The 16,759-nt window shown below is 54.2% G+C and overlaps 1 protein-coding gene across 1 annotated transcript; it reads right to left on the bottom strand.

The window, feature by feature from the left end:
* On the bottom strand, positions 1 to 1,164 carry LOC122390115 (venom protease-like). The gene has a single exon (XM_043382775.1). It carries the CDS (start codon positions 1,141 to 1,143, stop codon positions 1 to 3), a length of 1,143 nt encoding a protein of 380 aa, XP_043238710.1. The 5' UTR covers positions 1,144 to 1,164.
* Positions 1,165 to 16,759: the final 15,595 nt, after the last annotated feature.

Here is a 16,759-nt window from a genome sequence, read left to right on the forward strand (position 1 = left end):
TCACATGAGCTGTCCTACGATCCAGTAGCTGTAAGCCGACACCCTGGTGTACAGTCCGGGGAACTCGGGGTTGCCGCAGCCAAAGCCGGCGGAGACCACGCCCACCAGCTGGTAGGTGTCGTCCGCCAGACGCACCATCAGCGGACCGCCCGAGTCGCCGCGGCACGCGTCGCGCGGCTCGGCGTCCCGGCTCTCGGCGCACACCACCGTGCCCTGGAAGCCGCCCGGGAAGCGCGACTCGAACTGCGGCACGCGCCGATAGGCGGTCTCGCAGACGACCGGGTCGGCCACGCGCAGGGCCACCTCCTGCAGAAGGTCCGAGGCGCTCCCATCGAACTCGAGCAGGCCCCAGCCGGCCATTTCCACGTCTCGTCCGACGTGGTCGGCGCCGGCCGGCGGCAGACAGATGGGCGACACGTCCCTGGTGACAGTGACGGGCGCCGCCAGCCGCACCACGGCCAGGTCGTTCTGCGCGCCCACGTACTGCGGGTGGCGCACGATGCGGGAGACGTTCCGCTGCTGGTGCTCCACCTCGTCCAGCCGGTTCAGGTCGTTGTCGGCGATGCGCGCGCCGACGGTGCCGGCTTCCTCTGGTCGCAGGCAGTGGGCGGCCGTGAGCACGTGGCGGTCGGTGATGAGGGTGCCGCCGCAGAACCAGCCGCCCAGACCGGCGTCTGTCCACCGGCCGAACAGCACCATCCACGGCCACTTGCCCACGATGGCGTTGATGCCTCCGATGCCACCGGCCACAAGCCCACCACCCGTCGACGGATGAAAGAGGTCTGCCGAACTCTGGCCTTGAGAAAACGTCTGGCGTTTGACCATTCGTCGAACGTTGCGACGCGTCTTTCCGCATATGTCTAATGACGGGAGCATATTGAACGTCGCATGCAATACCTGGTCAGTGTCACAGCAAACAAGCGGCACCACACCAACGAACCCACAGGGTCTCGGCCGGTGTCTAAGAATCTGCTCCCTCGTCTGATAGGCTGCACACTGGTGAATGACGACGCACCTCTGGCGGCGCGCACAGAATGTCTGCACACTGATAACGAGTTCTTGGGTCAGCACTGCACACATCAGCATGGCGCGGATGGCACTGTGGCCGTGTTTCACCATGTTGGCGGCTGTCGCGATATACATAAAGGAGTGGCGCTGCCGTCCGATCACCCGGTCTTCCAAGCCTGCACTGCGCCGTGGCTGCGTCAACACCTGCCTACGGCACAAACATGGGTCATTAACTCAGCAGGAAATCGGGACCGGTTTGGGTGCTGCCCTGCAAAGCCACTGGTGCATACGTCTGTGCAATCAGCATGCTGCCAAATAGTCTGTGAAATAGATGGAGAAAGGGATCTGAAGAAATAGCATGAAGCGCTCTAGCGAGAAACATCTTGATATATGATAAAACTTCGTTGTCAATTGTTTCAAGTGGCTTGAGAATGAACTGTTGTTCGAAAATTTGCCAAACAATATACCTAATATTTGCTTTTTTATTGCATTTTCAATTAACTATCTCGAGAAAGGGACAGTGGCGGCGGAAGGTATTCTAGGATAGGGGTGCAAACGATATTGAAGCGCCCCTTCCCGCTGGGCGCCCCTTACCATATACACGGTTGTAGTAACACAAACAGTGAAGAGACGTTTGACAATGTGTTGTACCTGTTAACACGTTCAGAATTACAGTTTTTATGTAACGAGAAATAGTTAGGTACATTCCATAGCGTAAATGTAACCTTCATAATGTTCGTTTAGAAACAACCTCATCACCATATCATAAGATTCTCCGAATAAGGCATATCGAAAAGAGTTCCACGGTTCCAATACCTTCGTGTGGACTAGTGAATAAGGCGCCGAATCCATAACACTAGCTCGGTGACAGAGAACTGCAGGCCGGCAAGCAGCATGCAGCAAGTCGCCTTTCGACGCCGGTAGGCGCCCCAGACACCAGTGGATTTACTGCCGCCTTAAAACACCGATAGGCACCTCAGTGAAGCGAATGGCGACCTATACCACCGATAAGCGCCCCGGATGTATAAATACCACCCGTCAACGCCGATAGGCGCCTCAGTGAAATTAATGCCGCCCCAATCTCCGATAGGCGCCCCAGGTGATACATGTCGCCCATCAACACCAACGGGCGCCCCATTTAAATGAATACCGCCCTTCAACACTGGCAGACGCCCCAGTGGAATGAATGCCGCCCCACAATGCCGATGGCCGTCCCTGCACTGGAAAATCAGTTTCGCCCCTATACAGGCGCCCATACATAGAAGTTTGCAGAGTGCTATTCCTGGTCATAATCATCTTCCCAGTAAAAAAAAAAACGCAAAATACGCCCTATAGCACTAGGGGTGTAACCGCCCATAGGGACAGTGCAATTTTACAGGCCCCAATCTCATGTGTTGTAAACGGCAAACCGCCCCCGATAATTGACGTCCTCGGTCCGGTCTGCACGGTAATCACGTTCACATAGTTGGCTGATGTAAGGTCGATCCCCCGCTGACGAGTTCTCTCGAGAGAACCACACCGCCTGCGGGTTCACAACGGCCCCTCCCCTTTAACGAGAAAACGAAATAGCGTTCTAGGAATTCCATGGAAGAAGGTAAAAAAAAAAAATCACTGCTGCACGTCTTGCCGCGCTCGCTGCCCTCTGTCGACTGGCGCCTGGCATGTCCCTCTCCGCTTCCCTCCCGCCCCTGCCTCCCCGCGGCCATGCGCCTCCCGCCGTCCCTCCCCCTCCCGTTGTTCCCCCTCTCTCCCCTCACTTCGCCGTGCGTCCCTATCCGATCCGTCAACATACCTTACCGTCTCCGCCGTTAAGGTGGCTATTGACGTCCTCGGTCCGGTCTGCACGGTAATCACGTTCACATAGTTGGCTGATGTAAGGTCGATCCCCCGCTGACGAGTTCTCTCGAGAGAACCACACCGCCAAACCCGCCAAACCGGAGGAAACGACCCAATGCCTCTTTTGCCGCGCCACCCGCCTGAGATCCCACTTATGACCTCGGCTGCCTACTCACCTGAGGTCACCAGAGGTTATCTGCTCCGCACACCTGCGGTCCGACTAATGACCCGGGGCGCCGCTTCATGCCCGCCGACCTCCTGCCTAAGGTCACCGTCATGACCTTCCGCCATTTCACGCGCCCGCGGTCGCCCCTTGTGACCGCCTGCCGTGCCATGACCGGCCGGCTACTCTCCCGAGGTCACAGGTCATGACCTCCGGCCGCGCGCCGTCCGTTCGTCTGGGGTCACTATTATTGACCTCCAGCTGACCTTCCCAGGTCGCCCGGTCACGACCTCCGACTGCCCCGCAGCCTAGAGTCACCGGTCAGACCTCCCGTTGCCCCACATACCTTAATTCACCGGTCGTGACCTTGAGATGCACCACATACCTGGCGTCACCGGGCGTGACCTTCAGTTGCGCAACATACCTGATGACACCGATCGTGACCCCCGAAGGACAACTCGTCTGGTGTCACCATTCGTGGCCACCGGCCGCGGCACCCGCCAGCCGCACTAATGCCACGGTCCCCGTACACACATGACCCTCGGCCCCACATACGTCTGAGGTCACCGGCCGTTTCCTTCTCTTACGTCCCTGCCGAAGTAGAGATATGGAGAAAGAGAGAGCGAGAGAGAGAGAGAGAGAGAGAGAGAGAGAGAGAGAGAGACGCGAGCATTCGCCCCCTTTGTACGCGACAATTACCTATCAAGTGATCAGGGTCACGAGGGAAAAAAAGCGGCCATGGCAACCTGCATCAAATATTCTGCCGAGACGTGTACTTACGAAGCTCCATCTCTGCTCTGGCCCGAGAAGCTCGGTGCGCGTGCGCATGGAAATGCATACATATTCGCAGTGATGCAGCCATTAGGACAAACGACTCGTAGTCCCCGGAAAGGGCCACTGGCGCCCTCCTGCCAGCTACTGACAGGCTCCTTACAAGCCCAGCACGCTCCAGCGTTCTCCCACGGCTCCGGTCAAGTCGTCCTGGTCTCAGTCAGACCACCTAACCCCCGACAGACCCTCACAGGCCCCGGTCAGGCCACAGCTGCCCGCTCCTGACAGGCTCCTTACAAGCCCAGCCCCAGCCTTTCCCACGGCACCGGTCATGCCAGCATGGTCTCAGTCAGGCCACATAACCCCCGACAGACCCTCACAGGCCCCGGTCAGGCCACAGCTGCCCGCTCCTGGCAGGCTCCTTACAAGCTCCGCGCAGCCTCAGCAGTCTTCCACGGCTCCGGTCAAGCCGTCGTGGTCCCGGTCAGACCACATAACCCCCGACAGACCCTCACAGGCCCCGGTCAGGCCACAGCTGCCCGCTCCTGACAGGCTCCTTACAAGCCCCGCACAGCTCTAGCAGTCTTCCACGGCTCCGGTCAAGCCGTCGTGTTCCCGGTCAGACCACATAACCCCCGACAGACCATCACAGGCCCCGATCAGGCCACCGCTGCCCGCTGACAGGCTCCTTACAAGCCCCGCGCAGCCCCAGCAGTTTTCCACGGCACCGGTCAAGCCGTTCTGGTCTCAGTCGGACCACCTAAACCCCGACAGACCCTCACATGCCCCGATCAGGCCACCGCTGGCAGGCTCTTTACAAGCCCCGCACAGCCTCAGCAGTTTCCCACGGCGCCAGGCCAGCCGTTTTAGTCTCAGTCAGACCACATAACCTCCGACAGACCCTCACCGGCCCCGATCAGGCCACAGCTGCCCGCTGCTCACAGGCTCTTTACAAGCCCCGCGCAGCCCCAGCATTTCCCACGGCACCGGTCATGCCAGCAAGGTCTCAGTCAGGCCACATAACCCCCGACAGACCCTCACCGGCCCCGGTCATGCCACATCTGCCCGCTGCTCACAGGCTCTTTACAAGCCCCGCGCAGCCCCAGCATTTCCCACGGCACCGGTCATGCCGTCCTGGTCTCAGTCAGGCCACCTAGCCCCCGACAGACCATCACAGGCCCCGATCAGGCCACCGCTGCCCGCTGACAGGCTCCTTACAAGCCCCTCGCAGCCCCAGCAGTTTCCCACGGCACTGGTCAAGCCGTTCTGGTCTCAGACGGACCACCTAAACCCCGACAGATCCTCACATACCCCGATAAGGCCACCGCTGGCAGGCTCCTTATAAGCCCCGCACGGCTCCAGCAGTCTCCCACGGCTCCTGTCCAGCCGTCATGATCCCGGTCAGACCACATAACCCCCGACAGACCCTCACCGGTCCCGGTCAGGCCACAGCTGGGGCATTCCACGTCAAATCAAACACCGAAATCCGTCATCCCCTTCGATTTTTCTGAAAATTTGTAGGCAGACTGGGCATGGTTCAAAACTGAGTTAGGTATAATATTTTCAAAATTTGATAACGTATCGCTGAGATATAGGTCATCGAATATAGCGAAAAATGCCACACATCAATTTTTTAAATGGCTATAACTCTGGTTCCTTTTCTGGTATCAAAATAATATTAACAGGGTCTTATAGGCAATTGATAAGGCTTCGATTTTTAATTATAAAATTAAATTGAAGTGACCTTGAAATGCATTTGACCTTGAATTAAAACAGAAAAATTTAAATAGCAAAAAACACGTCACCTTCGATTTGGGTAATTTTTACATATTATGTCCGTCACAATGTTCTTAACCATCTGTGAAAAAATTGGAGTGGGCCATTCATAACTTTCGCGGCAAACGCCGTTTTCATGCATCAACATCACGCAACCGCGCGTGACCTTGAAAGACAAAGTCAAGACATGCTTGCTTGTGTACACTTTCTGAAATGAATGATTGCTGATTAGTGATATCCCATACTCTGCGAGAATGGAAATGCATAGTCATCGTAGTCAAGCATTCACGTTCCATAGTAAAAGTGTCTCAGGCAAACGGTATTTTGCGGTGAATTGTGGAAATGCATCATGAAGTAAATTCAACGAAAACATTATCACGCAACGATATCTTCACGTCTTTTGATCTTCTCACTATACGAAAGAACATACATTTTATAGTATGTATGGGGAATTTCTAGTTAATCCAATAATAAATATGGCAGTTAAAGGCCTGCTAAGAGTAACATGTCGCCGGCTGCAAGGCGGGCTCGGCCGATGCGGGAAATGCAGCAATCACAATTTTCTGTTTACACGTTCATATTTCAATTGTTTACCAACCGATTTTCAAAATTCTTTCACCATAAGATTGCCTGTACATTTCTTAGTCTTCTCACAAAATTGGACGCGAATCGAACGAAATCAGCGGTAGGGAGCGCGATGTAAAGACGGAACCGTTCCGTTCCGTCCCGGCACAGTCTACAATTCAGGCGGCGCGTAGCGGTCGGCGCCGGCTGCCGAGTCGCCGCGTCGCTGCGGCGACAGGATGTTCACTTTACACCGCTATTACTAGAACAGTTGTGAACCGATTTTCTTATTGCTTGCACGATGAGATGTCCAATTCAATTCTTGACAGGTAGCCATAATTAATTTCGCATTAATCTTATGAGATATTGGCGAAAAACAGGAGGGGTGGGCGAAATTCGCTCTTCCTCCTCCACTGCGCGTGCTAACATACGTTTGCATATGTGCAATTTTCTTCAAAACTTATGAATGGCCCACTCTAATTTTTTCACAGGTTGTTAAGAGTATGGTAGGCAATAAAATATATGAAAATGAGCCAAATCGAAGGTGACGTGTTTTTTGCTATTTCGATATTTGTGCTTAAGAACAGAGTTAAGCAAATTTCAAGGTCATATATTTAAGTAGGTGCAATTCTAAACAAATGTTTAAGAAATTACCTAAACAGTAAGGGTTATTTCATTCAAATCAAACAAGTACAACCAAAGTTATGGTCGTTCAAAAATATAAAGATGCAACATTTTGTAAAAATTTGATGCCCTATATTTAGAAGACCTGTGGTCAGAATGTGCAAAAAACATCAATGTAATGTCCGGGGCCACACAGGAACTCGCTCACAAATTTATAATGAAATCGCTGATGGTAAGGTGCAAAACAGCTGATTTTTGTTCGATTTGACGTGGAATGCCCCAGCTGCCCGCTCCTGACAGGCTCCTTAGAAGCCTCGCACAGCTCTAGCAGTCCTCCCGGGCCGGTTAGGTTGTCATGCATTGTATGCACTATATTGTATGTGTTGTGTTGCGCCCTCGTGAGCGATCTGCGCATTCGAGTTTCGTGGCGATTACTGCTCTCATACCGTTCTGCGGCAAAATATTTTACCGTGACGTCGTACTTCCGAAGCTACATTCCTGTGCAGACCGAAGATGCCCGGAACGCGTTTGCACGGAATACATTTCGTCTTCGCAGTAAGCTACCATCAGCGGTCGATTCCATAAAGGTGGCTAAAAAAAATATCTGACCGTTTTCCGCCTATTCTCTTTTGAAAGCTGAATGGTATTATCGTATTCTGTTACTAGCTATGATTTCCATAGTGATAAGTGAACTGCAACCCAAGCACGCAGACATACAGTTGGGGCATATTAGGCATCGAGAGTGTTGTTACTTGGGGCGTAAAATACCACGTGATGTGAGATATTACCAAGATATGAAATCGGCCGCGAGACAACAACTCGCAAGCCCCGAAACGACTACGGCCGCTTTCCTGCCGTTTGCTCACATACTCCCTGCAAGCGTCGCACGGCCCCTGCAGTCCCCAATCCCTCCCCGCTGTAGCTTATTCTGCCCCTCTTGCCTCGTCCCGGCGATCAGCGCCCCTTGTCCCATCCCTTCCTTTCCTCTTCGGAAGAGGGTGCGCCGACGTATCGGCCAGTCTCCCCCGCCTCCTCCCAAATCGGCTCCCCAGGGGGTCGGGGGGAGGGAGTGTGACCCCGAGACACCTGCGCGACGACCGTCAGTTCCCTACCCGAGCGACCGCCTCGCCGGGGTGTGTCTCGGCCGCGGTCACTGTCCATTGTCCTGTCACGTAGCGGCGCGGGTGGAAACGCTGGGGGGGGGGGCAACAGGCCGCCCCGCTGAGGGCCATTCTGCTGGACCGCGCCGCGGGTTCTGCCAGGCGGCGGCACCTGCCCACCGCACTGCTCGCCCTCTCGTGCGACTCGCGCCGCCACCACATACCGTAACACTGCACCCTCCTCAGACGCATAAATCAGCGTCGGCTAGACGGCGTCCCCAGGCACGCAACTGGGTCGCGCCGCGTCCAGCCGGTCGCGTCCCGCTAACTACCCGGAACGAGAAACTGCACGTTCCTCCTCCGTGCGCACCTATTCGCGGTGACGTCGCGGTTTTTCAGGAGCGCGCTGTAACCTCCGTGTTGTTCAATACTTGGAAAAAAATGGTAACAGCGGCACATAACTCGAGAACCAACAAAGCCACAGCGCCGCGGAAGAGCGCATTCGATAGCACTTTTAACCCTCTTTCCGGATTGCGTCCTCAGATTTGACCCCCATGCCCACGGTCAGGCCTCTAGAGGGCAAAAAAAACGAAATAACTGGTTTACAGAAAATGTTTTTTTTTTCAACCACCTTGACTCAGTAGAGCCACGACATTACTTTGCAAGCATCGTACTCCTCTCGTCGAGACGAGTCGACAGACCATAAGTTAACTCCTAAATGTTAACTTGAAAATTTGACTGCTGGTCAAGGTCATGACCCGACCGGAAAAGTTCCCGGCTAACCAGCCGACCGCTCCCGGCTCACCAGCCAACCGCTCCCGGCTCACCAGCCGACCACTCCCGGCTCACCAGCCGACCGCTCCCGGCTCACCAGCCAACCACTCCCGGCTCACCAGCCGACCACTCCCGGCTCACCAGCCGACCACTCCCGGCTCCCCAGCCGCCCACTCCCGACTTACCAGCCGACCACTCCCGGCTTACCAGCCGACCACTCCCGGCTCACCAGCCGACCACTCCCGGCTTACCAGCCGACCACTCCCGGCTCACCAGCCGACCACTCCCGGCTCACCAGCCGACCACTCCCGGCTTACCAGCCGACCACTCCCGGCTTACCAGCCGACCGCTCCCGGCTCACCAGCCGACCACTCCCGGCTGACCAGCCGACCACTCCCGGCAGGGGCGGATCCAGAAAATCTCCAAGGGAGGGGCCATTAGAAACCAGGAGGCCCCCCCCCCCATAATCCCACCTGTTGGAGGCCCCATCTTCCCACTTGTTGGGCCCCCCCCCCCCAAAAAAACTGCGTCTATTGAGCTTATCTAGCTGTTCAGGCAACATCATAGGCGCGGGAGCCGGGGGGGCAGTGGGGGCAGCTTGCCCCCCCCAACTCTGGGGCCGTGGGGGCGGTGCCCCCACAGCTTTGAGACGGAATACCACACTTTTTTTTTGCAAATGTTTTCTTTTTTTGTTGAAAAAGCCGAGGGGTGAAAAATAAGTGGCCTAAAACCGGTGAGAAAACTAGATTTGGGGGTACCCTAGGTTAATCTCTATTATGGTGTGCCCCCACAGTCGGAAAGTAGTTCCCGCGCCCCTGGGCAACATCTCAACATCTGTGCAGGCTTGGAGGCCCTCTGTGCAGGTTAGGAGGCCCTGTAAAAGTGGTCATCTCTGTGAGTATAAGAGACCTCCAAGTTATGAAAAGCTTTACCAATCTTCTAAAAAAGAAGTCGTCTCAGCTAGCCTTCTAAGAAATAACTAAGTGGGTAGGTTAAAAAAAACTCATCGGATTTCGGCCACTTTATTTTCAGGAGGCCCCCTTTTCAGCTTTTTAACTTTTTAACTTTTTATTTTATTTTTGAAAAAAAAAATCGGCCAAGGGGGGGGCCATGGCCCCCATGCCCCCCCCCCCCCCTTGTATCCGCGCCTGACTCCCGGCTCACCAGCCGACCACTCCCGGCTTACCAGCCGACCACTCCCGGCTTACCAGCCGACCACTCCCGGCGGCTCACCAGCCGACCACTCCCGGCTTACCAGCCGACCACTCCCGGCTCACCAGCCGACCGCTCCCGGCTCACCAGCCGACCACTCCCGGCTTACCAGCCGACCACTCCCGGCTCACCAGCCGACCGCTCCCGGCTCACGAGCCGACCACTCCCGGCTTACCAGCCGACCGCTCCCGGCTCACCAGCCGACCGCTCCCGGCTCACCAGCGGCCGTACCGGCCGAATCACCCAACCACACTCTACCCCCAGTCATGCTCACTCACCTCCCATGTCCTTCCTCTTCTCTCGTCTGTGAACAGGGGTGTTCACGGGCACCGCACACTGCTGCGTGCGGTGTGTGCGGTGCGTCCAGCAGGCCGCGCCACCCACGATGATGGCCGTCGCCTCGTCTGCGGTGCCCCGCTGTCTGTCATGAATAAGACCCCTCTCTCTCCTGGTCGCGCAGTCCCCGTGTGGGCGGACCGCACTGACTGACAGGTTGATGTATCGGTGATGGGCTGTTACACTGACACGGCCGGCCGGTACCGCTAGGCGCTTACCCCTCGCCCACCGCCATACCAACCGTCATACCATCATCCGTTCCTACCAACCGGCCACATCGGCCGACCACCCGGCTCCATCAGCCGACCACCCGGCTCTATCAGCCGACCACCCGGCTCTATCAGCCGACCACCCGGCTGCATCAGCCGACCACCCGGCTCCATCAGCCGACCACCCGGCTGCGTCAGCCGACCACCCGGCTCCATCAGCCGACCACCCGGCTCTATCAGCCGACCACCCGGCTGCATCAGCCGACCACCCGGCTCTATCAGCCGACCACCCGGCTGCATCAGCCGACCACCCGGCTCTATCAGCCGACCACCCGGCTCCATCAGCCGACCACCCGGCTGCATCAGCCGACCACCCGGCTCCATCAGCCGACCACCCGGCTGCGTCAGCCGACCACCCGGCTCCATCAGCCGACCACCCGGCTCTATCAGCCGACCACCCGGCTCTATCAGCCGACCACCCGGCTGCATCAGCCGACCACCCGGCTGCATCAGCCGACCACCCGGCTGCATCAGCCGACCACCCGGCCACATCGGCCGACCACCCGGCCATTCCGGCCCGATCATTCCCGGCCACACCGCCGACACTCCCGACCCTGCGGTGTGACACCCACTCGGTGAAACGCCAGTAGAACACAAACCCAGTGATTCCCCCTCTCCTCCGGGTGAGTCACTGCCTGCCCTCCCCCCCCCCCCCCCCACCTCCCCTCCAGACGGTATCCCGCTCCTTCGCTCCCTGTCCCTGCCCCTCTGCCCGTTTGTCCCGGCCTTGCGCCGCCGTCCTAACTAAACATCATCTCCGGTCTCGGCTGTGAACCGGCCGTCCCGACCGCCGCCATCGGACGCTGCTGACCCAAAAGACGGGCTGTTTGTCGGACCTCCACCCCTCGTCTCCGCCGAATGGGGCTAGCCGCCGGCGACGCCCGCTGGCCCATAGACCCGCGTCTATTCACTGTAGGCAAACAGGCTGCGTCCGTGCTAACAGGGCGCGCTAGCCGCGATACGCGCCTGACTTGTGCGTTTGCGAGGTACTTACATACGTATGTACCTCGCCACTGACCGCCCCTGCAGGCGCCACATTAGTAGGTAAGTACCACAATCGGTCCTCGAACATTAATGAGGTCCAAACTCAGGTCAGCTCCCGTCCTGACTGAACACAGCAGAAAAACGACACCTCAACAGATACCACCTAACGTCAGCCCGGTCAGCGCCTGAGGCATTTCCTTGCGCTCCTTCACTCGGTTCAGACGCCATTCATGATCCCGGTCCCTCGTGGCGGGCAACGGAAGACAGAAAAACGAGCCGTTCATGGCCCCTTACCTGTTGTTCTTGACTCCCTTCCCCTTGGGTCACCTGCTGCCGGTCCTCTAGCCTCCAACCTCCTTCGCCGAGTGCGAATCCCCCGCTGTCGATCTCGCCGACTCCCATCTCTTTCACTAATCAACACTGAACATCTCGCCATAGCTCCCTTGCCTGCGCGTCACACCCACGAGCGAAAAAAAAAAATCACTGCTGCACGTATTGCCGCGCTCGCTGCCCTCTGTCGACTGGCGCCTGGCGTGTCCCTCTCCGCTTCCCTCCCGCCCCTGCCTCCCCGCGGCCATGCGCCTCCCGCCGTCCCTCCCCCTCCCGTTGTTCCCCCTCTCTCCCCTCACTTCGCCGTGCGTCCCTATCCGATCCGTCAACATACCTTACCGTCTCCGCCGTTAAGGTGGCTAATGTTACACAAACTAATTTCCTCTCGCATATCGGCCACCAGGCGCCCCTTTTTGTCGCATGGAGCCTGCAACGCTATAAGCCCTCATATGTTCGTGTTGGCGTTCGGAGGCTATCGCCTTCAAAGAAGTCTCCATAAATGTTTCTTTTTCGTCCCACACACAGGCGCCCCTCTTTCGCATGCAGGCGCCCCTCTTCCGCATGGCGCGCTTCTCGAGTGGCTGCGCCCTCCTAGCCTTTATCGCCTGGCAAGATTATATTCGACAGGGTCGGCAGCATCTGCCTTTGTTTCAGATAAGGATGCCCTCCACTCTTCAGCATATCAAAAGATACTTTTCCCGTCATTGCCACCCTCTTCGTGTCACAAGTGCCTTTATCAGTTGCGGTGTCGCACTGCTCAGCTTTATGGCTGCCGCACCTCTTAACTTCCTGCCTCCTCTACATATTTTCGAGGCGCCCCTTTCCATAGCTTTAGGGTGCAGCTGCCCCCCTTGCCCCCCTGCTTCCGCCGCCACTGGAAAGGGATCTGTCGTAGCCCTATGAGTGTGATAAATACCCCCAGACATGAAGCCTTGACTTCCGGCTAATACCATCCGGTAAAAATATTATGAAAATGTCTCCCACAAATGGACTAGAAGGCCGGTTATGCGAACATTAGGAATGTGCAGCGTTTTGACAGAGTTTATGATGAGAGGCGCCCATTGCGAAGTCCTGAAGTCCATGCTACTGATAGCCCGATTTCAGGTGTTTAACCTGACCTTGACCCGAACTGTGACCTCAAAATTCAACTTTAAAGTACTCATCTGAAGCGTCTCGTCGCGTTCTTTCGTTTGCCGCCTCGTGCGTTTCGCTGCGCCTATTGGTTCTCGAGTTATCGGCTTGGGGCGTTTAACCCTAGAACGCCTAGGGGGGGGGGGGTTGTATCAACCCCCCCCTGAGGTTTTTTCGAAGTGCACGCTAAACGGCTTGTCGTAGCGGGCTGAAATTTTCAATACCCTCTGGGGCAACCTTTGCGCATCTTTTGCCGAAAAAAAAAATTGATCGGGTCATGTCAGGTCACGGAGTTATGACGTCATAAGAGGTACAGCCTCCGGCCGGATTTTCACAAACTGAGTGCCAACGCCCGAGGTTTCCTGCCGGTGGTACGGACATCGGTTGATGGATCGTGATGAAACTTCCCATGCATGTTGGGGCAAGTATTGGCTATCATATGGTATAAGAAATTTGACCGGGTCAGGTCAGGTCACGGAGCTATGACGTCACAAGAGGAACAGCGTCCGGTACTATTTTTGAAAAGCGCCCGAACCACTATTTTGCTAATTCTTGTCACCTCAATGGGAATATGCAGCAATATTAGCTTCTATAGGGAGCAAATGGACCTCCCAAATCCAAAAATACAATCAGATTTCAAAAATTTAAATTTTGATTTTTCGAATTTCTGCCGCCGACTGTGACCTTGCCGACTTCCGGCGCTCCCAACGCGCCTTTTTTAGAGCTAGGGAAACGAAATACATACCAAACGATAGAGAATTGATCAAGGAACACGATAGTGAATGTTTCAAGTCGATATCTCCCACCGTTTTGCCGCAATCGCCGCCGAAAGTTGAAAAAAGTCTATTTTTCCGAAAATTTGACCTTTGACCGGTCAAAAGTAGGTCAAATGTTGACCTAGGACCAAAAAATATACCACCAATCGCGAGATCTCGTTGAGAGCAATCCGTTGGTTTTTTCCGCTAAGCTCCACGACCTTCCGTTTCGAAACGCCAGGGGGGGGTCGTAACAACCCCCCCCCCCCTGGTCGTTCGTGTTATGAGAAATGGCCTGGTCGTGCGAGGGTTAACGCTCCCACCCCCGCCCCCAGCAAACGGCGGGTGGCGAAATACCCGGCCCCAGCAACTGCCGGGTTAACCCGCGCCGGGCCGGTCCTCGGTGCCAACCGCTCCGGACCGGTGGGTGTCTGAACATCCCCTCTCCTTCTAACTCGGCTTTTGTTGTATAACGTAAGTAGCGCCAAGTAGCGACACGCGGAAAGCGGCATTCGAAAGAGCTTCGAAAATCAGGACAAAAGCAGTCATTTTTTAAGTCTAGTCAAAGGTCAGGTAACCAGACGCAGAGAGAATCAAAGGAAAAATCTTGCCTATGTCAACACATTTCGAAATACCTACCGGCACATAACTCAAGAAACAATAGAGCTGCAGCGCCGCAGAAAACGCATCCGATAGCCCTTTTAAAGGTAGTGTGCCAGCTTTCCTGGACCGTATGGAGTTAATGGCCCAGATAAGGAGAACCGGATTTTTAGAACTTATCCATACCTTCAAAACTCATGGAAACGTCTTAAATTCTTCAAATTTTGAGTACCCCAGTGCGAAATTCGCCCCGACGGGTTGTCGGTCTTACCCCAACCACATTTCACACCACTATGAACAATAAATGCACACACTGAAATCGCTATTACCGATAGGCTCATCCAATCAAGTTTCGATAAACCCGTTCATCAGCATCTCCTGCGGTTTCGAACATGCCTGTTAGGTGGTGCGGTAGACCGCGCCCAAAGCCAGGGCCCCGGTAACGTGAGGTAGCCGAGTCGGGGCAGCGTGCGCTGACCCAAGCCGGAGCCGCGCGTCCTCCCGGTGTCATGTGATAGCCCGGGGCTGCCCGCGGGGATGCGGTAGACCGCGCCCAAAGCTGCGGCCCCGGCTTGGGTCAGCGCACGCTGCCCCGACTCGGCTACCTCACGTTACCGGGGCCCTGGCTTTGGGCGCGGTTTCTGCTCATACTTTGTGGTGCGGTGGTGGTGCGTCGGGCCGCACTCTGACTTCGGCCAAGAAAAATGCGTCAGCTGATCATTGTCATTTCTGCCACTTGCGTGTGGTGAAATGGGGTCATTACTTAAGAGACGGCTTTTTCATATCAATTATTTTACATAAAATCATATTTCAAACCATAAATAATGTTCGACAGCCAAATTAAAGAAACAATACCAATACAGGCTTACAGTTTAAATTCGACATTGTGTTGTCTACGATTAGACAGCTGATAACTCATTCCCGTACGTCGTAACTCTATAATGACCTTTGCTTATTGTCACATGTGCGCCGCATTCGTGATTGTTGCCGACGCCTGTTTGCAGGTCAGCCCACTACAGTTGTTATACATATCGAAAAACCGATAGACTTTTAGGCGAAAAAGGCACTATTCCAGGCCCATTTTTGATTTTTTTTTTTGCGATATTAGGTAAAAACAGAAGCTTCTTATCCTAGGAAAAATAAAATGGGAAATCTTTCAAAGGTGGCACACTACCTTTAACACTTTTTCTAAAGACAGTGCTCAGATTTGACCTAAGGTCAACGGTTTAAAATTGAAAAAAATATCTGCTTTTACTAACAATGCTTTTTTAAAATAATTTTTGACCCAAAAAACATCGAGATCTCTCGTCGAGATGGCTCGAATGAACTATAGGTAATTTGGCCTTGAGAGGTCAAAAAATATTTTGAAAATTTGACATTGGGTCAAGAAAATGCCACCTGATCGGAAAAATCATTTTGCATATCAATAGATCCGTATTCTCGACCTGAACAAATCGAATGTGTTTTCATTGCTCTAGCATGTCTCCATAAAAAAAGTTATTGTCAAAAAAAACTGCTGGGGCCTTTCATGACCTGATATGACCCCAGGGAAACAGAGGGGTCATGGTTACAATTTTTTGATTTAACGTGTCTGTTTTACCTGTAACCCGATGTTTGAGTGTTTGAAATGACTTTGGACCAAAAGAGTCGCCTTTCGATTTTCTCCCATTGACTTATAATAGAGAGGTCGCAAAATTGACCTGACCGTAAGTCACCGATAGGCGATGTATAAACTCCGAGATAAACATTTTATAAACATTTTATACATTCTGCTAGTCGTTGCAGGGGCGTCGTTTTGTATAGGCCTGGGAGTGCCCGAGCACTACCAATGTTCAGCTGAGCACTACCAATGTGTTGTTGAGCACTACCAACATTTTTCTTCACTTATTGAGAAAATTGCATTCAAACATGTCATACAAATAAAATGAATGAGGTTCTTATGTATAAAATCAACATGATAGCAAGTAACTTCAATGGTAAGTGGTAACTATCGATGAAAATCTATAGACTTACTCCACAAGTAGATTGAATTTGAATTGGTTGACCAATTCAATCTTCTTGTGGCGTTCCTAAGTCCATAAATTTCCATCAATACCTAGGTATCATTTTCACTTTCCACATCATGTCATTACGTCAAGTAATTTCAAGTTATGTGGTACCTACCTACCTACCTACCTACCAAGTTTCACAATAGTCAGGGGCGTCGTTTTGTATAGGCCTGGTAGGGCCCGAGCCTTACCAATGTTTATTTTGGCCCTACCAATGTTCGCTGAGCCCTACCAATCTTTAATCACTTATCAGTTGATAAAAAATCAAAATAAACAGATAAGCAAATATTAAATAAGCACATATGCAAGTACATAAATAAGGTTCTAGCCACAGTAGGTGCATGTAGCTGACAATGAGGTTTCACGTGTCTAGGACTCCGGTCCTTAACCCGCGCCCCGCTGGGGGGGGGGCAGAATCTGCCCCCCCCCCTCCCGTTTTTCGCCAATAACTTATAAACGCGTTACGCCAGCGACGTCA

Source organism: Amphibalanus amphitrite, unplaced genomic scaffold (genome assembly GCF_019059575.1).
Source record: "Amphibalanus amphitrite isolate SeventyFive unplaced genomic scaffold, NRLGWU_Aamphi_draft 000383F_arrow, whole genome shotgun sequence".
NCBI lineage: Eukaryota > Metazoa > Arthropoda > Thecostraca > Balanomorpha > Balanidae > Amphibalanus > Amphibalanus amphitrite.

Bases quoted from the DNA above. Each gene is read 5' to 3' on its own strand.
- LOC122390115 (XM_043382775.1), bottom strand. From the start codon at position 1,143: ATGTATATCGCGACAGCCGCCAACATGGTGAAACACGGCCACAGTGCC.